The sequence below is a fragment of the Notothenia rossii genome, assembly GCF_949606895.1.
Source record: "Notothenia rossii genome assembly, chromosome: 10".
NCBI lineage: Eukaryota > Metazoa > Chordata > Actinopteri > Perciformes > Nototheniidae > Notothenia > Notothenia rossii.
The window spans coordinates 16016410-16043133 of NC_136908.1; the positions used below are offsets into that span (position 1 = coordinate 16016410).

At 40.3% G+C, this 26724-nt stretch overlaps 2 protein-coding genes across 7 annotated transcripts in view; one reads left to right on the forward strand and one right to left on the reverse strand.

The window, feature by feature from the left end:
* csmd3b (CUB and Sushi multiple domains 3b) overlaps window positions 1–26724 on the reverse strand; it is a 373567-nt gene that overhangs the window by 24646 nt on the left and 322197 nt on the right. For 4 of the 6 annotated variants that reach the window (XM_079656201.1, XM_079656206.1, XM_079656204.1 and 1 more), the window contains 10 exons: window positions 25847–26035; window positions 19173–19358; window positions 18536–18730; window positions 16079–16252; window positions 12828–13001; window positions 6617–6802; window positions 5848–6033; window positions 4634–4807; window positions 835–1017; window positions 493–669 (listed from right to left, as the gene is read on the reverse strand). In XM_079656201.1, coding sequence (XP_079512327.1) covers window positions 493–669; window positions 835–1017; window positions 4634–4807; window positions 5848–6033; window positions 6617–6802; window positions 12828–13001; window positions 16079–16252; window positions 18536–18730; window positions 19173–19358; window positions 25847–26035 — 1824 coding nt within the window. The remainder of the gene's footprint in view (window positions 1–492; window positions 670–834; window positions 1018–4633; window positions 4808–5847; window positions 6034–6616; window positions 6803–12827; window positions 13002–16078; window positions 16253–18535; window positions 18731–19172; window positions 19359–25846; window positions 26036–26724) is intronic. The other 2 variants (XM_079656205.1, XM_079656202.1) reach the window with 1 other exon arrangement.
* Window positions 20039–24015, forward strand: LOC307022020 (E3 SUMO-protein ligase KIAA1586-like; the record flags this gene model as incomplete). The annotated part of the gene is made up of 3 exons (XM_079654591.1): window positions 20039–20581; window positions 21859–21954; window positions 22121–24015. The coding sequence occupies exons 1-3, from the start codon at window positions 20356–20358 to the stop codon at window positions 24013–24015; spliced, it is 2217 nt and encodes a 738-aa protein (XP_079510717.1). The 5' UTR covers window positions 20039–20355.

Genomic DNA, 26724 nt, shown 5'->3' on the forward strand with positions numbered 1-26724 from the left:
GTATTTCAACTATGTTCAAACTGATTTATAAGTCGTGGAGAAAGTATTCAGATCCACTAGTCAAAGTACTAATCCCACACTGTGATACAATTGAACTACAATTAAACGTCCTGCCTTAGGAGTCTTACTTAGTAAACAAAATACTATCATGTTTTACTATTATTTATAGATATCTAACATGTTTTTGCTTAAATATAACTGCTGATTAAGTGTATATTGCATACTACTGCTGCAAATGCGTAAGATTGTGCTACTTAAAAACGTAATAATCAACACGTTTTGAGAAATAGGGTTTTTACTTAGCATGAATAGTATGGATATTTTTCATCTGGTAATGATCTTAACCAGATACATGTAAATGTATTGGAGTAACAAATTGCATATTTTCCTAAAATTGTAGTGAAGTAAAAATATAAAGTTGCCGGAAGTGAATATACTCAAGAAACCTTGGGAAAGCTTTCCACCACTGTAATCATCCATCAGGTTACTCACTGGTGCAGTTGGGCTGCGCTCCTGACCAGGTCCCGTTGGCCTGACACAGCCTGGTGGTGGTGCCGCTGAGCAGGTAGCCCTCCACGCAGGAGTAGATGACCGAGTGAGAAAACGTTGTTCCATCCAAACGAAAGACCCGGCCATTACTGGGAGTGCCAGGGTTACCACACTGGACAGCTGGGGGGGAAATGAAAGAATGAGAGAGAAAAGAGCATCTCAGTGAGTTCCAGCTCTATGAATATGCTCATATAAACTGACTGTGCAGTACATGGGTGGATCTTTAGACTGGATCAGTGTCAGACTGTTGTTTTGTGTTGAGATTAAGTAAAATGATCTTCCTACGTTTACAGAAGGGCTGTGTGCCAGACCACGTCCCATTAGGGAAGCACATCCGTTCTGAAGAACCAATCAGATCGTAGCCCTCTGTGCAGCTGAAATAAACCTTGGAACGGATCTTGAAATCCGTTTGTTCCCTGGAACCCTGGGAGGGAATGCCAGGATCGCCGCAGGAACCCGTTGTGTCGCCTACAGGGAGAGCAACGAGAAGACAGAGTTAGGTCTCCGACTTCAAAACTACAAGACTTTACATAACTAAAGTGAACTCAACAAAATGAGGTGAATATTTGCTTTGTTTGAATATGAATCACATTCTCGGGAGACTTGAGTATAGCATGGGTACAATTTCTTGTGGACGACACACATATGTTGGTGACAAGACGCATATGTTTGCCTTAAGAGGGAATGTGTGTGAATGTGTGTGTGTGTGAATGTGTGTGTGTGTGTGTGTGTGTGTGTGTGTGTGTGTGTGTGTGTGTGTGTGTGTGTGTGTGTGTGTGTGTGTGTGTGTGTGTGTATGTGTGTGTGTGTGCTGGTGGTTGGGACGCACTGTATGTGTGAGTGATTCTCACTCTGCCCTTGCCGAGTCGCCTGGTCAGCAAATTCTGCCTGACAGACAGAGCATGCTCCTGGGAACACCCACACACTTTCACACACACATTGTCACCTGCATGTACAAGCCAAACATTCCTAGTCACCATTTCCAATTTTGTTAATAGTCTAACATCTGCATTGGTTTATATGTGCATATGATTAACGTCAAAGCCTGACTAATTAGATAGTTTTGGATAGCTGTGAGAACGCAGAATGAATATTTTATCATTTTTACAGTGATTTTCATTTTCCTCACACCATCCTCATCCATTATTGACCATAATTCAAGGTTTGCAACAAAGTCGGTGTTGTGACAAACAACCACCCGAAGAATTCCCCAGATGTATGTGCAATGTTTTTGTGATTACCCTCATACTCTTGACAAATAACCTAATTTCACACTGGCTCGGTTGGTGCTTTACTGCATAAATCTAGAGGCTTGTTGCCAAATTGAGCTTACACATACTTCAGACACAACTCATAATGACATAACATCTTGAGCAATGCTTCAGGATTTTCTCAAGTGAAAATAAATAAGCCTTTACCGCTTTGTCTCAGGATTCTTTAAAAGCTCAGAAATGTGAGAAAATCGTCTCCAGCTAGATGGAGGTTTTCTATGTGAATATCGGGATCTAAAACGGAGCCCAAACACAAAACAAAATGGCATCTTTAGAGATTTTTCCTCCTATACAACTGCAATGGAAGCTCACACATACACAGCTCCAAAGTCACCATGCAGCCTTCGGTGTATCTGGTCTCAACGGGGAAAACAACCAATTTACCTGATGTCACTGCTGCATGTGTGTATTTCTAAGTGCGTGTCATACAAAGTCTATGGCGTGCACGTATCTGTGTGACAGAGCATTGTGAAAACTAATCTCGGTCGTTTCCCTCAGGTGACTTTGGAACAACCACTAATCGGTCACACAGACATGCATCTGCACACACACACACACAAACGCACGCACGCACGCACGCACGCACGCACGCACGCACGCACGCACGCACGCACGCACGCACGCACGCACGCACGCACGCACACACACACACACACACACACACACACACACACACACACACACACACACACATACACACACACACACACCTATCTGATAGAAAGTATTTGGCTCTACTCTGACTCGGGTAAATTCACGGGTTACTGAGCTGAAGCTCCTTTTCCCAGGTTTGCAGGAGTTGTCATTAAGCTCGACGATAAAAGCTACAAGGCTATAACCTTCTTACTCGTCTGATCCAGAGACTTACTGGAGGCTGCAGAGTAGGGAAGGTGGGGGCAAATAAAACCGTTTGAACATCATGTCGTTTCTTATAAAATATGGTTTCCAAATCACATTTTTGTTTAACTAGCTGTAACTAAAGATTTAAGGAATAGCTGACATTTTGGCTAATTCTACCATTGCCCTTTAAATATGATGCAGCAGCCAGCAAGGGATCTTAGCATTAAGGTTTAAAGCAGGGAAATGGCTAGCTGCATGCATGTCTTCTCTGTTTTTTGTAATACTAATTACAACAATAATACAAAATATGAAAAATGTTGAGTTAAAACCACAGTTAAAATAAACTGTTCAAACAACACCTAATGAATACATATGTTAGTAGTGTGTCTGTTTTGATTACATTTTACTAGGGTAAAAAAATGTAAGCTAGGATGTTTTCGACTTGTGTGTTTGGGGAATCAAGTTTGTGAATAATCAGTAGATGGAAGCATTTTATAAAACCAATTCACTTCAAAAGGATAGCAGACCACCACATAACTCACTAATAGCATTAGCTATACTCATGTAATTTCATCTACCAGCTGTATTCCATCTAAATCAAGATTAGTTTATTGGAAAGATCATGCTGGTATGACCATATGCATCAAAATGTGGTATCAATCTTTTATCAGTTAAACAACAGAACCAAAAACATGGAACCAATGCGGTTTAATGTATAGGCCTAATCAATAGATATTCAAGTGGTGAATGCAGTGCCTGAATAAGGAGTCAAGTCTCAAGTACATCAAGTCTCAAAGCATTTTTGTGTAGGTAGAATACCAAATCCAAGTATGTTAGAAAATGCACAATCGGCTCTATTACATAATGTATTCTCAATAAAGTAAACATGAATGTAATTTGAGGCTCCAGGGCTAGACGCAGTAACCACTCTACCTCCTAGTTTAAATACATGTATTATTACCCCTGAAATGTGTTGTCAGAAACATCATTACATTAGAAACAACATTAGCTTATCAACAGTCAACAAGCTGAATTGCTGACGTCGCTTTTCTACCATGGGTACAAACCTGCCAGGTATAAGCCATGAATCACTGCTACGTACACCATTAGCCTGGCTCACCCTGCGTATGCCCCAGGCAATAGCTGTAAATAACAATGAGTTTTTATTCAACTCGTCTGGAATGAGTTTCCAGTGAGTTTGTTATATAAGCAGCAGCTGGAAGCCTCTCAGCCTGGAGAGTCATAATCATGCCTCCAGCCATCCCTCTGAGAACAATATAAGTTAGACGGTTTGTTTATACAAGATGGAAGGTAAGGAGGCTTGCTGTTTGGAGAGACAATATAGCTCAATAAGTGATGATATATGCATATACAGTAAATCCAGCAGGGGGTTGGGGGGGGAGGGGGAGGCTACACTACGGTAAACAAAGTTGTCTTAAATAACTACAACTCATGCTAAAGAAAATGCTCAGGTAACACTGAAGTATTTAAACGTGTTAATATTTAAAGAACCGCTCCATGTCCATTTGTATTCTCATCCTTCAGTTCTCCTCAAGAGAGAAAACACATTCATTTCTTAGAGACATCTTAAGAAAGAAAAGTCGGTTTACAAATAGTTGAAATTGAACAACCAGAAAATAAATGCTCATGGCCAAGGGTCCATGGCTGTGGATTTACAGTATGTGGGTATGGGGGAGGTTATGCTCCACAACCCTTTTAACAGACAGGGAATGATATGTTCTCTTTTCATGCGCCAGGCCGAGCCTCTATCTGTCCATCCATCCATCCCATTATCCCTTCCACTGAGTGCAAGGGGGTAAGAAATTGGGCCTGCATGACGTGCTCCACACTCTGTTGAGTCTACATGTTTTTAGACGTCTCATCTTTCATCTACATCTCCCACCCATCCATCTCCCCCTTCTGATAGGGTGGGCTACAAAGTCGGTTTATTGAATAGAGGTTAAAATGGTTACCAGAGCAGAAGGGCATGGGGGCACTCCACATTCCGTTGAGCTGACAAGTCCTGGATGATTCTCCTTTCAGCTGTCTCCCGCCAAGACACGAGTATCGGACCGTTGAACCAAATGTAAACTTAACTCCACTCAGCACACCGTTAGGGGGAGAGCCGGGGTGACCACAATCCACAACTAGAGATCAGAAGAGAGGGAGAGAGAGTTAGGGATTGAGAGGCCGACAGCTAGTTTCAACTAAGCACAGCTTTGTGAGAGGAGCTGCATTAACACACATGTGAAGGATTGTGGGTAGTGAGGAAACAGGCAGACACACTGCAGATCATTTTAAGCACTCCTTTAATCAAGCAATATGTTTAAAGTGAGCTTTAGCATGTGCAGCTACAGTACTGTTAATTTTCCCAGGAGGAGGATATAGCAGAGAAATAGGAGGATCATAGAAGAGAGGGAAATATACTGATCTTTTATTGATTTCGATTTTGGATATCGGAATAATGCAAAAGTGTCTTTTACTTGTTTTAAAGTCTGTATTGCATTTATTCTTTGTTCATATCCAGTTCACTAATGATAATTAGGCGTACGGCGCAGTGGATAGAGCCTTGGTGTTGGGATCAGGGGGTCACAGGTTCAAACCCCACTGCAGTCAGCATGTCGTTATCTCCCTGGGCAAGACACTTCACCCCAAATTGCTCCTGTGGGGATTGTCCACAGTATGGAGTATGCAAGTCGCTTTGGATAAAAGCATCTATGTAATGTAATGTAATAATTTATCAAAATGTCATTGTTTAAATATACAGTATCAACACCTCTATTAATAAAAGCCAACAGTGTTTTTTTCAGAAGACTTGTACTTTAAACCCACCACATTTTTGGCAGAACCTTGAGTAATTTTATTCTGGTGCCTGGTCCAAGTGTCCAATTAAAAAAGGTTTAAAGGTTAACATTCGTTCCACGGTCCATGGTGGTAACTGAGTGTTATTTCCATGGCCAAACAATGAGAAGTCTGCTGTCTTACCCCTGTCTTAAAAACCAAGGTTCAAAAATAACTACGAGTTTTGAGCTGCTATTATTATAAACTGCATTATGTGCCTTTTGTATAATTAAATACGTGATAGGTGCAGCAACAGTAACTAAGGGCAGTCAGGCTTAGCAAAGGCAATTCACTATCTTTTTTCATTGTGAAATCAAAAAGACAAAAGGACACAGATCAAACTAACCTATACATTCGGGCAGAGGTTTGTCCCACTGTCCAGTAGGCTGACAGGACAGAACAGATGATCCAAACAGGTAATACCCCGGGTTACAGTCATAGAAGACCACAGTGCCAAAGGTGAAGTTCCCGTGCTCTATTTTACTCTGCCGGATGGAGTTGGCTGGGATACCTGGATCAGAGCAATTGACCACTATACACAGAGAGACACAGAGACACACACACACGTACACAGAGAGAGAAAAGCATGTGTTATTTGGCTTAAACATGGGAGAGTCAATTCTCTTCCCTCTCTTCCTTTTTTCTGCCTGTGAAATAATAAAGGGCTTAAAAAGGAGATTAATTAAGGATGGTGTTTAAAATGGTAAATATGGCAAATGACTTGATGATGTTGGCAGGTTTGTGTGTTCTGGATCCAGCACCCATGCAGGGTGATGCTTGCTTTCAATGGGTTGCATTTTACATTTTACACGATTCATTGCCATTTCATTCTGTAATCTTGGTGGAGCGCTGATAGCTTGTGTACAAACTTGTGAGCACAATCAAGACATTTCCATTCATGAGGCTGGAGCCAGGAGGGATGTAGAGAAATAAATCTAGCTCAAAGCGTCAATAAATTAAATAAAGGATGAAGAGTCTATGAGCTGAAATGAAACGAGCAGTGGTAAAACACGGGAGAGACAACTTGGGAAATGCAGAAAGGGTAAATAAACATAAGAGTTTGGATGGTAATAAAAGGTTAGGGATAAATAAGGTTAGGGGGGAATACACTTAACTTTTCTCCCCACCTTTACACGTTGGGGGCGGGTGGCTCCACTGTCGGTTGGCCTGACACTGAGCGTGTGCGGGCCCCTCCATTTCATAACCCCGGTTACACACAAAGCTGACCACGTTGTCGAGGTTGAAGCCGTTTCCCACCGTACGACCATATATGGGACTTCCTGGATGGCCACAGCTGATCGCTAAAGGGAAGACAAGAGAGTGAACCGTGGAGACATGGAACAAGCAGATTTTTGAATATATTTAAATAAGTCTATTTTGAGAGTGCTCATTACAAATTAGCATGTCGGGTTGCGTCGTGTTTAATATGAATGTCTTTAAAACCGATATTAAATCACATGAAAGGATATAAACTTAAAATGTGTTAACCCCTGTTTACAGAAACACGTATATGTTTTGTAACATCTACTGTTCATTGCTGGACACCAGAATAATTCATTTTTTTCCCTCGATATAGAGATATAAAGTCTTTATGATGGGTGAATGTTTGTGGGTGCAAAAGTTTTTCAGCATTCAATGTCATTTAGTTGCAGCTGACCACTGGTTTAAATGTCAACATTGACTTTTCATGTCAAATTGGCAGATGTTCTCATTAAATTCAGAACATCAAATTCAGCAAAATCTCCTCTTGAGATAAAAGCTACACACGTACGATCTCTCGCAGACATACAAATCTGAGACCATGCAATGTATTGCAAAAAAAAAGAACCTAAAAGAAGCGCAGATTTGTGCCAAATATCAATACCATTTTTACGAGTAATTCATAAATAATTACGAGATGCCTGATGATCTAGCAGACCCAGCAAATATCTCTATTTAAAAAAAAATATTAGATCTTGCATCTTCTGCATTAGCATTAAGTGACCTCTGTTTGGCATTGTGCATCATAATTATTCATTGCGTTAACTTCACTCACTGGAGCTTCTTAGAAGTTTGTGTGTGTCCCTTGTCCTCATTGTGCTGACAAATGTGTTTTAATGTTTGTGTTAACAGATAGTTAAACTACCCCCCTTTAAAGGAGAGGAGAGGAGAGGAGAAGAAAGGAGAGGAGAGGAGGTTGACCATAGAACGAAAAAGGGAAAGACACAGACGAGGAGGGTAGTAAGGTGCATTGGGAAAAGGAGAAAAAACCAAGACATTTTCAGAAAAAAGGAAACTAGAAGAGATGATAGCGACAAGAAGAGCAGACAGGAAGGAAGGGGAGGAAGCCATGGCCTGATTTTCACTTGATCAGTGAGAATCAGAAGTTTGTTTGCCTGCCTAAGATACAAATGTTTTTGACACCGTCAGCATGCCCTGCAGACACACACACACACACACACACACACACACACACACACACACACACACACACACACACACACACACACACACACACACACACACACACACACACACACACACACACACACACACACACACACACACACACACACACACACACACACACACACACACACACACACACACACACACACACAGGCACATCACGGTCTCATCATCATTCTGTGTTTGTGCTTCTAAACAAGAGCCTCTCATCTACATAATTACAGTATAATTTGGCTGTAAAATGATTTCCCTCAATAACTCCTGCATGAATAACCACAATAAAAACAGCAGAGCACAGAAACACCAGATCCACTCACATATCCTAAACATAAACACAAATATATACACAAAACTGATTATTTCTGATATAAAGTCCCTATGATGATACTTCTCGTCCTTTAAGTGTCATAGTCAAAACAATTTCTAAGAGGAAATAAACTCCCTGCTACTCCAGAATGTTGACACTGCTTCACCACCTACATCTTTTAAACATGGTTCTAATTTAGTGAACAAACGGGCTGTCTCTTTGGGAAAAGGTGCCTGTGGCTGGCTGGAGTTGGCTCATCATCGCCACCTTACCCGTGCCCAGTTGCTGCCTAAAAACTTTCAGGACGCCCACAGTAAGTGAGCGATTTTAGAAGATTTTCACAGAAGCCTGGACATTTCCGAGTGGTCTGCTTTATCATCAAGCCTAGCGATTTATCTCAGCCAGACCACACAGGCAGTTAGGCCCTCTGGCTCTTTGTATAAGACTGCCGGTGTGAATCTGCCGAACCTCAGGACTATTTGGTGAATACAAAAAAAAAGAAGATATTTCTCATAATACAAACCACATGCTGGCTTAACTCAATATTGAATCACTCTTGAACAAAAAGGTTTAATTTTGATATTTCCAACCCTCGAGTGAAATTGGACTGGGGTTTATTGTCTCGACCAGATTAATGCCCCTTTCACACCAACGTGGTAGCCGTTTTAGCTCCGTGCTACAGCTTTTCTGGTTCGGAACCAGTTTTTCTTTTCAGCCCCCGCTTTGTTCACACCGCCCAGAGCCCGAGTGGTGCTGCGTCATTGCGTCATCGTCATGACCTCACCGTTTACGTCGCTGATTTTCTCCCCAACGGCGTTGGGTCAATGATCGTGTTGCTTTTAATCATACGAAGCCAGATTAAATTAAATAACTACTTCTTAACCCCTATACTTTTCTCCAGAGTGCTGTGGTTCATTGTTTATTAATGTGTTTGGCATAAGCCGTTTTCTACAGGCACATTTTACCTGCATATTTTTCATTATGATTCTACTTGTGATAGTCGGACATGACAACCTGTGCAGCCCTTGTATTGATTCCATCCGATAGCTGCTATAATACAAAACAAACGCTGCCTGCTCTCCACAATGATCAATAACAGCGAACGGATGGTCAAAGTAAGCTACAAATAAACAGAATCACACTAAGCCTGGTTAGTGTTGCCTGACTTTATAAAGTGTGTTTTTTTTGTTGCGTTCTAGTCGCTTTAGTCAGCGCGATTGCTTGTTACAACTTTCATTTGCCGTACTCGCCATAAACTGTTATTGCTCAGGTTGATCCCGCCCCTGCCCCCAGCTCTGACGTAAGCTTCTTGCTTCTAGACCAGGACTGCAGTCGAATATTCCATTTAGCTTAGGAACCTTCCTAACCGAGTGAAATGACCCGGAAGTCCCTCAGTGGCAGCCATGATAAGTGCCGTTCGAATTCTCTAGTCTAGATGATAGGAAAGGAGGTTTCAAACTTCCTTTATAACCTCCTTTAGCTTAGGAACCACTGGACCTCCCTAACCGAAAGGAGAGGAGAAAATGCTGCCCCACAATGCCTTGCAGCCGCAGCATTTGCCGTCACACAACTGTCGGCCGTTCACGGACACAAACCGATTATGACCGAGAAATGATTTCATGAAAGTTACGGTGCTTATTAAGCATTGTAAAACGTATGTGGTAAGTTGCCAAAGTTCTTTGTTTTGAACGTTCATCAGTATTGTAATCAAAAAGAGAAATATGAACGTTAGTTTTTACTGAAATGATCAAATAAAGTCAACATTTCACTGAGCTGTGTGGGGTTTGTTCAACTTTTAAAAGACGTTTGAATGGTGATATACACAGTGATAGATGTTAAGGACTAACGTTTATAATAAATACATTTGTATTTATTTTAAGATCTTTTCATACAATCATACGTATTGGGATCATTTGTATTAATGTGGACCGGAGGGAGAGGGTGACGAGCATAAGTTTCACTTTCCTTTTTTATTTAAATTCCAACTTTGGTCATGAAGAATATGTTTCTCTGTTGTCCACGTTCATAAAGCATAAAACAACAGCATCAGAGCACGGTGCAGAGTCTCTAGATGAGTTTACAGTAGTCCGTTATTATACATCCATGTTGTAGTCCGCTGTATAGAAAACTGTAGTTTCCATAGTTTCCCCACAGCAGCAGACGCACATTTATGACGTCCGCTGGCGCAGCATAAACACGTCGGATAGTGAAAGTGCAGTCGGATTCTCTAAAGTACTGCAGTCTCTTCTCCTAAGTCCTTTTGAATTCTCCCCACTATCCCTTAACCCCGTGACGTTTCACTCAGAGGTCAAGGAATAAACGATAGGGTTAGAACTTAGGAGCTGACTATCGGTCTATTTGACTGCAGCCCCGTGCTTCTCAAAAGGCGCGTTCACACCAAGTACTTTTCCCACAAAGGTTCCTGAGAACTACGATTTAGTTGCGTTCACACCAAAAAGTCCCAGGAACTAAATTAGTTATAGAGAACCTTTTTTACCCCCTTTTCAGTCCATGCTAGAGAGCAGGGACTTTAGTGGGAGAAAAAGGTTCCTGTGTCTGATTGGCTGGGCGGAATGCAAACCAAGCCCCGTCAAACTCCCAAAAACTTTTGTGAAGCCGCCATTTTATTATCCTCGCATTGCATTATTAGCATTAGCATTAGGCCAGCGCAGAAACGCAGAGAGACTAACTTATGACAACACAAAATAGAAAAATGGGAGCGGTGGAGATGAGGAGGTGTCGGCGTTCTGGCCGTTTACTCGGAAGGCTTCAGTAGAAGCTGCTGGGAGTCCCAGCAGCTTCTACTGAAGCCAGTCCCTAAGTCCGGGGACTTCCGGCCGGGGATTTTGGGTGGCAGTATACGCCGTGAAGTTGTTTGCGGCCTGCCAGTAAACCCAAAGCAGAAGAAGAAGAAGTGACGTCAGCGGCTTCATTTGCCTAATCCACCCCCAGGAACTAATTTCCGGTGTGAACGCGATCTGTACTTAGTTCATGAGAACTAAAGAGTTCTCAGGAACCTTTGTGGGAATAGTACTTGGTGTGAACGCGCCTATAGTGTGGTCCTGGGACCACTGGTGGTCCGTGAGCGCCCCCTAGTGGTCTGTGACTATATTGGTAACATTTCACATTTGAAATAAATAAATACATTTCAGTTTTCCGCACTCTCACGGGAATATCTCCGCAATGGAGCGAGGTTAAGTTTTACTGTCAATTGCATGATATAGCCCAGCGCAACACCTTCATCACACATGTTGCCACTTGTTTGTACAATTTGCAGGCGATTTGTAATCTGTTCTAGAAAAACGATGTGTTTTTTGATATTTGTGGAGACCACCATTTTTTTTGGTGCTTGAAAAGCACCGGTCTTCGGAGCTTCGGGGCGGCTCCGCTGCGGTGTGAAAAGGAAAAAACTCTGCTTTTCAGGCTCTAGCTCCAAACCAGCTCTGGAACCGCGTTGGTGTAAAAGGGGCATGAGTCCCTTGGTGCTGCGTCCATAAACAATGTTAAAGGTAGCTACTGTTTTAACTGAATATGTTGTTACACATGTCACTTATTAAACCAATTTCACACAGCTGAATCTACGACCAAAATGTAAGCAGTTGAAATAAATTCTTGGTAGTTTGAGGCCAGGTTTGGACAACGAAGAATGTGGAATAAAACAAGAAAATATATTTGTTCTGTATATTGTTGGCTTTTTGTGAGTCTGTTAAAGATGTGCAATGCTTAATTACTGGACATATCTTCAATATAAAATGAGTGTAAGTCTGTGCTTTAATGTTATCACAATTGTGAAGACAGCATTGTGAGGCTCTCATTGTGTTTTTATTTAGAGTTTGCACTTAAAGGTGGGGTAGGTCATTTTGTAGAAACCAGCTCGAGTGCGTTACAATTTGAAAATACACAGCCGGAACAAACCCCTCTTCCAACACACACAAACGCGCACATGACCAATGAGGCCACGAGATAAGTTTGTGCACAGATGGAAGGCTGACAGGCAGGTAGACCATCCAGTTATTTTAGCCGGGCCGGCTAAAATGATTGGTCGTGCTTTTTACAGTACCACGGCTTCCACAGATGAATTTTTTTTTTAAATGTATGGATTTTTTGTCAAAGCACTTAAGATATTAATTGCTATCGGGATGTTAAGAGCATTCCATGGAATATAACACAAAGTGTATCTCGAGCCGGTTTCTCAAACTTACCTACCCGACCTTTGAGATTAAATCAAGCAGAAATAAAAATTGTTTTCAATAAATGAAATTGTTTGTATTAACCAAACATCAACACCACCACCCTTACTCTCACATACCCAAAAGGCTTGATCCTTATTAGTATTCCCTGAATCATTGTTAGTGTAACCACTGAACTACAGCAAATATTTTTCTTCAGGCGTTTTTATAATGATGTGCTGGATCAGGACACTCTTGATTTAGTGATTTCCTATTCACTGAGTCGACCGCTTCCTTCTGAACAAATGCTTTCTTCTACTACTTGTAATGTCAGTTTTCTGAAAAGACAGGAAGCCGACCAGATCATAGGTTGTAAAAGAGACGGATAAGTGTATTCCTTACATATACAGACAGGCAGTTGTCCAGACCACTGGTTTTCTTGGAGACAGATTCGAACCGATGAGCCTATTAGTCGAAATCCAGGCAGGCACTGATACACGACCGTATCACGGTAACCAAAGTTCTCCCCGATCACCTGACCGTTCACAATGCCTTCTGGGATCCCACAGTGACCGGCTGAAAGACACAGAAAGACATACAGACGACTCAGAATATAGGTGTCCCTGAACGTGCCTCAGAAACGTCGCTGCGAAGATAATATGTTGTAGCACTCACTTTTATTTGTAAATGGCCTCTCTCATTATTAACTATTTCAGATTCTATACCTATAAATGTGTTTCTCTATTATTCCATGTCTTGGCTGTCCTATATCTACCTTAGATACACAAAACGGACATAATACAAATCTTGTATTGGATCAAAATCTTGGAGATTTCCATGTATTATTCCCTTAGGTGCCACCTATGATCAAGAGGGGTAATTGTAGATGTATGTTTGGATCTCACTTCAAAGAAATCCAAACAATCTTGCCTTTTCCTGGAAAATGTTGCAACAGACAACTAATTTTTAACACTGCAAATCTTAAGGCTTTGATTTCGGTTTACCGTAGGCTCAATATTCTTTTGGGTGGCTCGTTCATCGATAGAAAGATGTTGAATTAACAGACCGTTATTTAAATGAAAATCTTCAAAACGTTGATGTTAACGTGCAATTTTACCCTACGATTTTTTAACAAATCTCCTACGTAACCTAGGGCTAAAGACTTTTTCATGACAATGATGTTTTATGCTCAGGCTTATAACCATGATATGCATCTGGGTTACAGGGAGAGAATCTCAGTTAAACCGTAACAATTGAATCAAGCCTTGTAGTTTTAAACAAACCTTGTGGGTTTAACATCATCTCGGCTTAAGAGGCAGTTTGTTGCCTCCATATGGGACATTAAGATGTTAAACATCTGCTGAAACATTTTGCTAGCCTGTAAAATAAGCAATTGCCGCTTGAAACCTGTTTCTCTTGTCAATGAAACATTTGAATCTGAGCAAACACACGCCATGAAACATCAAAGATGGAGCACAACAAGCACTCCATCTTCAAGAACAATATGAGAAGCTCTATCATAAATTGGACAACCTGTCAGAGAGAGGCGAAGTCCCTCCCTTCCGGGGTAGCTCCATGGGACCTTATGTCGGAAAAAGTATGTATTGAAGTCAATGGCGATAGAAAGATTATCTTTCGATTCCGTTTGAATTGTGACACGAATTACGCATATGATGTTTGTCAATTTAAAAGATAAAAAAAAGTCAAAAAAAATAAAATGTGTCGTAAAACTGTGAAGTAACACTTTTTTTTGTGTGAAACCGCTCCATGAAATTATTTTTTAAGATTGACAAACATCATATGTGTAATTCGTGGCACAATTCAAACGGGATCGAAAGATACGTTTTCTCTCCCCATTGACTTCAATACATAATTTTTCCGAAATAAGGTCCCATGGGTCGGAAGTAGATGGGCGGGACTTCACCTCTCTATTTATGTTGAAGTCTCTGATGGGAATTTGCCCCCTTACAGCATTTACACAGATGTGTCATTGCTGTCGAAAGCATCTACCTTCTAAATGAAGATGTTTCTGTGTGTATTAAGTATCAGGCTTTACCGGTAACAGCCAACCAAACATGATTCTTCCCAAAGGTCTAACTGATGCACAGATTTAATGCAAAATGTTGGAGTAAATGCATTCTCAGAAACTTTGGATTGGGTATTGATTTTGTTCTTCAACTGTGTCTTCAATGCAAAATGCTAACAGTGTCAAAAGCAGCCAGGAGAGTGGGAAGGAACAGGAAGAGAAAAGGTTGCTCTGCATAACCTTTGTCCTCCCACATTGTCTTTGAGATTTTGCGGCATTTCTAAAGTAAGACGATTTTTACTTTCTTGAAAAGGTTGCAGAAAGATATGTATAAGGAATAAACATTAGTACAAACTGCATTTTTCATGATTGAACAAATGAGGGTAATTATAGAAAATATTTTGTGCTTCAGCTTTGATTACAAAGATGATTGGAAATAAGAAACACAACAACACCGACTTTTAAATTAGCAAAACAAGTACAGTAAAGCCAGATTTGGTTCAAAGGATAATTGGCAAAGTTATTGACTGAAAATGCTGTTTATAGCACTTTTTTAGGGCTCAATACATTTATTTTTTGACAGAACCTTGCCTCCTCATCAGTCTAGGTTAAGTTTCAATGAACCTTCCCGTTCTAAATTGCATCTCATATCCCCCTCGGCCTGTGAAGTATTCTGGGAAGCGCTGTTTCTACTGAGGCTTCATGGAGAAGTGACAGCAACTTGTCATAGCATATGTTAACTTTCGCTGGCACACTGACAGAAGAAATAAGCTGTTTTTTTCTGGCTTATATATATACTGTATATATATATATAAAAAAAGCATTCTAACTGAATTTAGTGAGTGCACAGCAGAAGCTCGTAATAGTTTTTCTTGGGAGGTGGACGAGGTTCGAGCGGAGCAGCTGTGCAAACCCTGCCTTTGATACCTGTCCTCATTATCTTGACTTGAAAACAAATAACTCAAACCCCCTTTCCAATGGCCAGTGTTTCAGAGAGGCATGCAGTAATATGACTTCATTTTAAGTCTAAGTATACAATACAGTTTCTAGAAATACTTTAAATATCTCCTATTATACAACTTTTCATCAATATATTATAGGTCTTGCATATATAGAAAACATGTCTGTGAAGTGTTTGGCTTGCAATACCAAACAGATCATGCATTGCAGCATCCCATAATCCCCTCTGTTTCAGCCCTCTTTCAAAAGTGCTGATTCTCTGTCTGTTACTTTAGATGAACATAAGGAGCCACTCCCCACGCCCCTCTGAGAGATATTTGGTTAAAAATAACACAATGGCGCTCTAGGAGGAGATTCAGGTGATAAGGTGGGGGGGTTACCTTGGTTGTTGATTGGCTAATAGTTACACAAGCCAAAACAATTTTATGACATCATAAAGTGACCAAAATCTGATCAGCTCATTTCCAGACAGGTTTTTATATAAATGGATCAGGACGAAAAGAGAGAGAATCTTTTTTCTGAAACTTTCAGAATGTCTTTACACAGAGGGGACACATGTTTATGTATAAAAGACGTGAACAAGTGGATTTTGTATAATAGGTGACCTTTAATATATATCTACATACTTAAATGTTTGAATATATTAATAATTCCTGTCGTTACATACCTAGACATCTAGTTTCTGTTCCACTCCACAGCCCAGAGGACAGGCACTCTCTGACGGCTGACCCCACCAGCATGAAGCCAGCGTCACAGGTGTAAATGGCTGTAGCCCCAAAGCTTGTCTGAGTACCGATCTTCTTCCCATTAGGAAGTGATGGCTGCTCTCCGCAGGATATGACTGAAACACACAGGCAGAACACATTTTTTTGTAAAGCACTCATGCACCAAATACGCACTAGGTTGATTTTAGTTGCTGGTAAAGAACATTGCTTTCAAGAAACTATGCTACCAATGACTCTCACAGATCTGGAACGAATACATACTTTTTTACTACAATGAAAATTCACAATTGCTGGTGAAGAATATAGCAGTCATTTCTGAAATGTCACACACTTCTATAATGGTAAATTGTAATGTTTCTGCATGTTTTTTAGGTTATTGTGCTTGTTCTTGTCCCCTTCTCTGTTCTTCCTCTCTGATTGGCTGGTGTGTGGTAGGGGGCGTGGCTCGTATTCTCCTGGCTGCAGATGAGGCACACCTGTTCCCACTCACCTCATCAACCTTCACTTTAAGAGCCTGGTCCTCACTTCCACTACTCTGCCAGATAACTGAATGTTGTTGGACGATCCAGAGTGCCTCTCTGCAGCCCAAGCCTTGTGTTTTCCAGATTGCAGTTTATAGTGCAACTTTCTGTGTTTTTGCCTGGGACTTTTTGTGCAAACCAGGCAGCTCCCTGCCTTCATTAACTGCATTGTCCTTGCTTTCTTTATTAAACACCTTCAAACTGAACTACTGTCCTTCTCTTCTTTGGGGTCCTAAACATTTCTGAACATTAAATAAATAACATTGATTCATTCAAATGTCAAGAAATCCTCACATTTGAAATAACTTATGACAAAAATGTCAAGCCGAGAATGGATTGTAAGAAAAAGCAGTTTTTCTTGTACAGTTAGTTATCACTTGATTTATTGAAATATAATTTATTTTTTGTTTTAATGGCTGATGCATTCATTATTTGTATTAACAAGTACATAAAGTAATCAGAAGACATGCTCTGCGTCTGAAGGAAACGCTTATTTGTGGATGATTTAGATGTTGAAAATGTATACATTTCTCTTATCCGTCTATTAAATATGAACTGCCAACAGCTGGTTAGCAAATCATAGAAACACAGGGAAAAAGCTAGGAAGGGCAAAGAACATTATTGTCATTAAGCGCAAAAAAATTGCAATAACAACAGCCTCACATGGTGCAACATTGTATTAAAAACGTTATATTTACAAAGAAGGAGGAAACAGCAATACATGGAGCAGAGTCTAAGTAGTACATAGAAGTAAGATAATAAATAAAAGGTATACAAATGAAAATAGAAAATAACTAACAGATGTTATCAGTAGTGTTAGCAGCATGGGTGTTGGGTGTTGAATGTGTGTTTGGTAAACTGCACATAATGAGTGTATTGGAGTGACATGCTGCAGTGATGCCAGCACATCAGTCCTGTCAGTCTGAGAGATGTCTTAGTTCAGAAGCTTTGGAAAGAAGCTGTTTTTCAGTTCATTTGTAACTGAACCCGCCTTCCAGCAGATCTAAAGCTCACCCATACAGTATAATATTTGAATATTTCATATTTTTCACAACAATTCATTGTTCAACAAGGGATTTTGTGCCCGGCTATTTCTTGGCTTGTATCAGTGGCCAGGCAGCCACAGGAGATTCCAGAAATCGAGTAAGAGATTGCTTTAATTTTTTGCACTAAATGGATCAGAGGAAAAACACAAAAGTAACAAACACTGGCTGTCACTATATTGTTTTACACAATACTTTTAAGTCCATCTATTTTTATTCATATGCATATTTATACGCCATACTCTACCCTGCTGTTTATATATCCTATTTATTTTTTATTTGATCATGCAGCACATCATGCACTATATTTACTTTTTTTTATCTTATATGTTAGTTAGTATGTATAGTTTTTTAAATATTTAAGTGTGAAGAGATAAGCCAAGTGTCATTGTATATTGCAACTGCCCGTTATACAGCACATATGACAATAAGGTATCTTGAATCTTGAATTTTGAATGAGTTTGGAAATTATTTTGTTGTTCTAAAATGACCAAAGACTTTGGTGAGTCAGCTTTTGGTAAATAGTCGACACTGGAATAGTCAGCCTGATGATCAGAGAACAGCTGGAACTATATCAATCTTTAAATATAAACTTATAACGTACCTATTGAGCCAGGCTTTAAATTGTACTCAATTATATTTTTTATTTTATTTACTACTATTGTTATCATAGCTTTTAATTATACTTTGATTATAGTATTTTCGTTCTAAGGGTAAACACATATACAGTTTGATTCAATAATTGGAATAATCCTCATTCAAATATGCGTGATTGCAGTCTCGTTTCTGATGTTGTATTGCAGTTGCAGTCGCCAAGTGTTTTTGTTTTACTCACTCTGGCAATGCGGCCTCTCATTTCTCCAGCTCCACATGCCAGTGGATAGGCACTGGATGTGGGCGGGGCCTAATCTGTAGTATCCCGGGTCGCAGGTGAACACGATGCGAGTTCTGTATTCGTAGTGTGAGCCGTTGACTATCCTCCAGCGGCCGTGCTCCAAAGAAAACGAGCCAATGCTGGGACACACCACCACTACAGAGACAGACACAGTGCGAGAAACAACATGAAAATTACACTCATTTAAACAACAGCCATCAATTACCATTTTGAAATTGTGTCAGATATTAAAAAGCCGGCTGAGAGTGGGGCCAAGCCATTGTAAAAAATCAAACAGATGCATAATAATGACCCTATTTAAATAACAATGTTCTAGCCAAAAATAGCTGCCACTCAGAGCGTATGCTAATTATATGTTGCTTACAATCTAGTATCCCACTTAGTGCACGATTATTTAATTACCTTTGATTAAACTATTTGTATTCAATATTAAATAAGTTCTTTGTAACTGATGCAATTAATCTCACAGCAGTTTCATATTTACATTTGTATTCATGCTATTGCTATTTAAACATTTATGACACTAGAGGACTTGTTATTTGTGTTAATATTCCGCTGATATCTAAGTGTTACCCACCAGAACACCGTGGTATCTTGTTGTGGTTGCTCCACGTCCCGTCCGGCTGACAGATGGCTGACGTCAGCTCTTTACTGGAGAGTCTGTACCCGTCGTTACAGAAATAGGAAACTCTTGTTCCCACGGAGTAGTCGGCTGTTAAAACGCCTCCATTTGGAGGAGCCTTGGGTGCGCCACATGAAACAGCTAGGGGAGGACAAATACACAACATGAGAAGGGACACACACAAACAAACACTTATGTCTGTCAGGAAGCAGGTTTGTAGCCTACTTGTCCAAAGTGTTTGTGGGGATTCAAAGCCAATAATACATGTTTAACAACCAAAGTTTTTTCTCTAATGAAGCCATCAAACTAGGGGTGAATACCGTTTCCCGGTATTATCGAAATACCGGTTACTGCGGCTACGGTATACCGCACCAAAATCAGATCCGGTTTTTGATACTTTTTTTTTTTTTTATAAAAGTGAGGCGTAATATCCTTAAACTCGTGCCCAAACCATCAGAATTACGATGTCAATTTTGCCGTGAAACTCCGCAAACGAGTAAACAGACACATTGGATTAACCTATGGATTAACCTATGGATTAACCTTCAGCAGCGTTTTTATCGTTGTAATGCCATTGAAGACCACTTTTGACCAGACAACGACCAGGGTAAGCCATTTTGCCGTTTTTAGCTACCTAGCGCCACAGGTTTTGATGTCTGTTCTTGTTAATATCTTCGCGAGTTCTTATCATGGAGTGATGATGTATGTACCTATCGATTCTGTGTCATCTCACGATGCAAATCGATGGGTTGGACGTGCAGCTACGATAAGTAATAAGGGTGTTATGAGCAGTGGTGTAGTCCAGGGTATACGCAGGTATACGGCGTATACCCACTTATTTTTCAGACACCATGGCGTATACCCACTTCTCAATCACCGCTGGTGCGCATTATTTAGTAGTGGCTCAATGTCATTTCATAGTACTGTGAAGACTCATGACACAAACCTACTCTGCCTCATATTGGCTAACTCTATGCCTTCGCTGGTTAGATTGGTCAGGTTTTCAGCGCGAGAACTGATGAAAAACCAATCAGAGGCAGAGTAGGGCGGGTCTTAATAAGGGAAAAAAACTGCATATAGACAAATGTTAATTTACTTTCAACTATTTGCCATTACAAAAATTGTATGAACTGTTAAAATGAAGCGAGCCATTCAGACTAAAATTTCCTTTTACAATAAACGTCCTTGTGGAACTACATCGGCCAGCAGCTCAGCTACAGATAGTGAGGCTAGAACACCGGAGCTGTTAGCTGATAGCCCTGTTATCATCAGCCCTGACATCAGCCCAACACCTGCGCTCCCTCCGTCCCCCTCATCCGTTGAAGAGGATGCTGACAGGGAAGGAGATGAAGACGACAATAACGGTGGGTCTCACTTCTATATTTTAAGATTTTTGTAACAAATCGTAGCTAGGTAGTCATATATACTAACATAAAAGTAGTAATAGCATTATTTTCGTTAATAGTTGGTTTCAACTTTTAAATTTAGTATTTCTGATTCTAGTGGCGCTAGTTAGCTATTATAGCTTCATGGCAATGAGCACAGCACACCTTAGTGAGACAGAAAGACATTTGGAAAATACATCCATTATTTGCTGCAATCCATATTTATTACTCTGAACTTTATTGTGTCCCTTATGCTAAGTGTCTGCCCCAACTTTATTTTCCTGACATTTACATTTATCTTGTACACAAAATCCATCCCCATACACCAGAGATAGCCTGAAGGCTTTTCAAGAGCATAGCTAGGTACCACGCAATCTGAAGAACGTTAGCGCTTAGCTAACGTTAGCTAACATAATGCTAAGATCATCGTGTGTTTGGTGACGTGACACAGCTATCTGCTTAATTGTAACATTAGCTGTGGCAATTGAAGATTAGTGTTTTGGATTGTCAGCGTTTTCCTGTCAAATGGAGATAAAAAATTAGTTAGCTAGCACTAGCAGCTACATAATTTGAGGTCAAATGTAGCTAGTGCTAATTTATAGGAGACTGCACAATCTGAGGGTAGATGTTGGCTGCCAGTGGTCTCTTCTAATTAAAGACAGCCATTTATCCCGCCGATCTACCTCTTTTAGGATTGAATAAAGTCTTATATCTGTGTTACTTTGGCGACTGTTGTTTCAGCCAACAGCTTAAAAATAGCAAGGGCATTTTGACCTTGTGCGACGCACAGCCAGATTCGGGCATAGCGACGCTACGTGGAATCCACGAATTTGGATACATTATGAAAACGGGTACTTTTATTTTGAAGGCAGGATGCGGTAGGAAGTAAAAGACTTATATGACGGTAAAAGTTTAAAAGTGCGTCTTCCTCACGAAAGGAAACGTGCTGTTGTTTACCAAGGACCTGGTTGAAAAGGGCACAAGGTTTGTCTGTGTTTAGGTCTAATTTGTGTGCAACATTGAGTCACGTCATAACGCCTTTTCTTAGAAGAGTTTTCACACTTTTTATTGACACAGCCATGGATAAAGCTACAGCTAGGCCCTGTGTAATTGACTATTTGACTATTTGGGGGCTAAAATGAAAAATCTAATAATGCAGATTATGAAGGTGACAACTTTACACTTTTGAATAGGTTATGGTCATTGTTCCCCTTTTATAGCCTATAATTCAATCACTTTTGTTGTTCTTCCCTTAGACATCAATAATGACTGGCCTGACCTGTGGACTGTCAATCAAAAAGAGGATTTTAAATCCAAGAACCGCTGGTTGGGATCCAAAAACAAAAAACTTGGTAAGTTTAGGTATCTTGTTAGTTTAGGTAGCTTCTGAAACAGTGGACACACATTAATATTGTGTGCGTGTGTGTGTGTGTGTCCTTTTATGTATATGGGAAAAATAGACCATGCACACATACAGCTGTGGATACAGTAGTTACATTGTATGTTTATGCTTCACAGGATGTCTGGTTTGTAGCAGTGTGAACTCCATTGGGATCAACAAGGAGCAAGGTGTATCACTCTCAAGAGAATGGATGAACTTTGAAATTCAAGTGTCTTCTCAGGGAAGTAGAGAAACAGGTCTGTCAGTCTTGAGAAATAAGATCAGGAAACATGCTTTGTCCAAGGCACACTCTCAGGCTGTGAAGGTGGCAGAACAACAAAAAGAATCGGCCATTGAGAATGCAGTGGAGGTTATGACTGAGTCCTACAAGAAGGAAACTGATGCTGTGTTCCGAACAGCCTACCATTTGGCCAAAAAGAACAGACCCTTTTCTGACCATGAGAGCCTCATTGAGCTGCAGGAACTGAATGGTGTTAAGATGGGCTCAATACTTCATTCACGTTACAGTGCAACACAAATCATACAACATGTTGCCAGTGAGATGCAGAGCAAAATTGTGAGTAACATAATAGCATCATCCACGAAGTTAGCTGTCCTTATTGACGAGGCCTCTTCTTTAAGTCACAAACCTGTCATGACAGTTTCTGTAAAAGCGTCAATTGAAGGAGCAAGCCCTGAGTTCATATTCCTTGATCTAGTTGAATTAGACAATCAGAGAGCAGATGGCATAGAACAGGCTTTACTCACCTGTTTAATGAAGGCTGGCTTTACAGAAGAGTGGCTTCTTGAAAACTGGGTAACATTTGTGTCTGATGGAGCCAGTGTCATGCTAGGAAAGAAGTCAGGAGTAGCAACCAGGTTGACCTCGAGATTCCCAAGGCTCTTTGTGTTGCACTGTATGAACCATAGGCTGGAACTAGCTGTGTCAAATGCTGTTGATGAGGTGACGGGTGTCAACCACTTTAAAATATTTATGCAGAAGCTATATTCACTTTATAGTATGTCGAACAAAAATGAGCGTGAACTCAAAGATGCAGCAGCTGAAGTAGGCTCACAACTTCTTCGCATTGGCAGAGTTTTAGATGTACGCTGGGTGGGCAGTAGCTTTCGTACTGTTCGTGCTGTGTGGACATCCCTGGGAGGTCTTGTGCAGCACTTTAAGAATGCGTCTTCCGATGAGATGAGGTCCACCAAAGAGAAACAAATGTACAGAGGTTTATTATACCGTCTTCAAAGTCCTGAATTTATCTGTGACCTTGGGCTCATGTATGACACTCTCCATGAACTAAGTGTCCTGTCACTGGAGCTTCAAGCTCATTCTATAACTCTGCTCAGAGCAGAGCATCTGCTGAAATGCTCAATCAGAGTGATACAGTCTTTCAAAGAGAGTCCAGGTGAAAAATACTGTGAGGCTTTAGAGGCAAAAGAGGCTGGAGAGTATCGCTCTATAGCTCTAGTAGGAAATGCAAAGCTGAAGTCAATCAATCCAGGCCAGTTCTTACAAAGCCTTGTGGACAATCTTGAGCAACGCTTGTCTTTCGAAGATGCGGTCATCAAGGACTTCAGCATCCTTGATCAGAGTAAATGGCCATCAAACCCCAGCATTCGCCATGGTGAAGACCAGGTTAAGCGACTGTGCAAGCGATTTCACTTGTGCACAGACCAAGCACTGAATGGGATGCGAGACCTACTGGAAGAGCCCAATAGTGAGCCCAAGGACCTAAAACCACTCATGAACTGTATGAAGACATTCCCTGTCAGCACAGCAGAGTGTGAGAGGAACTTTAGCCTTATGAACAATATAAGCTCAGACAAAAGGGCTGTACTACTGATCTCAAACATATCAAACTTGATGATGATTAATATCAACGGCCCCCCTACTTCTATGTTTGATCCTCAAAAGTATATGAGGACCTGGTTGAAGAGACACCGTGCTGCCACTTCTATGCGTTCAAGGCAATGCGGTGTGAAAACTCCTGCAGAAAGCAAGTCTGTCTGGAAAATACTGTAATATGAGCACTTACTTAGAAACCCAGCACTGGGTTGAGAGAGTCACTTTGGTTTTCATGGATATGTTGTAAAATGTATATATTTTTGTTCATTGTTAACTATATATTGTTGTTTTGTAACATATCGTTTTGAATTTATTGTTGAATTATTTGAATGATGATATTCAATATTTGTGGTGATATTTATTTATATATATATATATATATATATACACTATATTGCCAAAAGTATTGGGTCACCTGCCTTGATGTGCATATGAACTTAAGTGACATCCCATTCTTAATCCATAGGGTTTCATATGACGTCGGTCCACCCTTTGCATCTATAACAGCTTCAACTCTTATGGGAAGGCTTTCCACCAGGTTTAGGAGTGTGTTTATGGAAATATTTGACCATTCTTCCAGAAGCGGCAACTGAAGTTGGATGAAGAGACTGGCTCTCAGGCTGTGCTCCTAATTCATCCCAAGGGTGTTCTATTGGTTTGAGGTCAGGACTCTGTGCAGGCCAGTCAAGTTCATCCACACCAAACTCTGTCATCCATGTCTTTATGGACCTTGCTTTGTGCACTGGTGCACGGTCATGTTGGAACATGAAGGGGCCATTCCCAAACTGTTTTCAAAGTTGGGAGTATGGAATTGTCCAAAATCTCTTGGTTAAATTACCTCACAAATGCGCTTCTGGAAGAATGGTCAAAAATTCCCATAAACACACTCTTAAACCTTGTGGAACGCTCTGCTTATTTATATAACAAATAATTCACTCATGAGAAGGAACGACAGATGTCCCGTAATATAGTGGAGTAAAAGTAAGATATTTTACTTTGAAATGTAGTGGAGTAAAAGTAAAAAGTCCCCCAAAATGGAAATACTTAAGTAAAGTACAGATACTTCAAAAAAGTACTTAAGTACAGTAACAAATTACATTTACTTCGTTACTGTCCACCACTGTGTGTAAGTAATACTGAGTAACTATACTGGGTTAATATTTTTGGGGTGAACTAAATAGAGTATGTCCTTATAAAACAGGGCGATAATCCTTTGCACTATGGGCTGCTTAAAAAAAATTGCAAAACTAAGAGTATACCCACTTCTCCAGGGACCACTACACCACTGGTTATGAGTGAGTTTCTGTGCAGTAATTTGTCAGCATTTTTTCGCTCATGGCTAATTCAGAGGCAGAGCGTTAGCTTTGTGGTATCGGGGGGGGGCGGTGTAGAACAGGCTAATAGTCTTTGAAATACATCATCTGGTATATTCTGAAAATACCCTTTGAAATAGGAAGAAAATAAAAGGTTACGAAACAGTCTTCATTAAAATACAAATACCAAATAATATGAATTATATTCGGCATTCACAAGCATCTTCATGTGGCATTTCCACACCCACTGAATGTGCTACTCATATGAATGTGCAGTACTTTAATTTTGGAGCAAAAAGGATACAAGCTGCTTAAAGGAAGAAAATAAGTTTTCAAGGTTTTATAGCATGGATAAACTTAGTTGTATTTTCTCAGATAACATACATTTGTATTGACAATTCAAACAGTTACTTTATTAACAAAGCAATTAGAAATCTGATCTGACTGTTAAATTATTTTATTAGCTCAATTAACATTCCACTTAAATGGTTGGCAACATGACAGAATGATTGGGCGACAATGTGACTGCCACCAATCCTTCATTTAACAAAAATAATTTTCTTCTAATTTGTATATCTTTTCTCCAGGTTACTCGCACCTTTTCAAGCTCATATTTATAATAGTTTGAAATGATTACATCACATTACCTTACATATAACATCACTTATACAAAATAGCTTGAAGTATAAACAAACCTTGACACGCAGGGACAGGAGAATCCCATGCGTGGTAGCCGAGTGCCGTGCGGCGGCAGGTTGCTGTGGCGTTGCCTATGAGACGGTAACCACGGTCACAAGCCCAGCGTACCACGCTGTTAATATGGCCGCCGCTCTGAGAGGAGATAGAGCCGTGGAGCGGAGAGTCTGGGGTGGAGCAGTACAGCGCTGGAGAGGAGTAAACAAAACAAAACACTTAGACCTCAGAATGACCTCACATAGGAAGGTTCACTGCAGACCAAAACAGGAAGTAGAATGTTAGAAACCAAGAAAAAAAAAAATGTTGTACTACTATTATACAGTGCCATTCTACAACCATGGCAAAACTACAGTGCTATGCTGTTAACATATAATAATCTTGTTGTTAATCTAACAGGCTATGAAAACAAATGTGTGCTCCATCAGATCAATGATCTGATTCACAGAGAATGGATGTCTAAATGCAGGTTTGCATTAATATAACAATTACCAATTCTGTAATCAAAGTCTTATTTTAAAGGTTTAAATGTTGTTGACCTTACAATCAGCAATGGTTTTATTTTATTAACATGGCTCACTACTTCATTTACTACATGACAGAAGGCCAAGCAATAATGGACTGATAGCAAATGTATCTTGTTTGTGGGTAAATTGTTAAATTATAATCACAATTATGGCTTGAATTGGGCATTGTGCACTTAAAACGTTGCATTTACAGACATTAGATGAAGTAGGATGTCATCACTCCAAGTAATTTATCTCAAAACAAGTGTTGGGCTAAACTAAACTAAAAGTTCTGTGAACAGAATTATTAACAAGCCCATTTATAACGTTAATTATACCTTTCCAGCACGTCTTAAAACCCAAGTGTTTCAGCT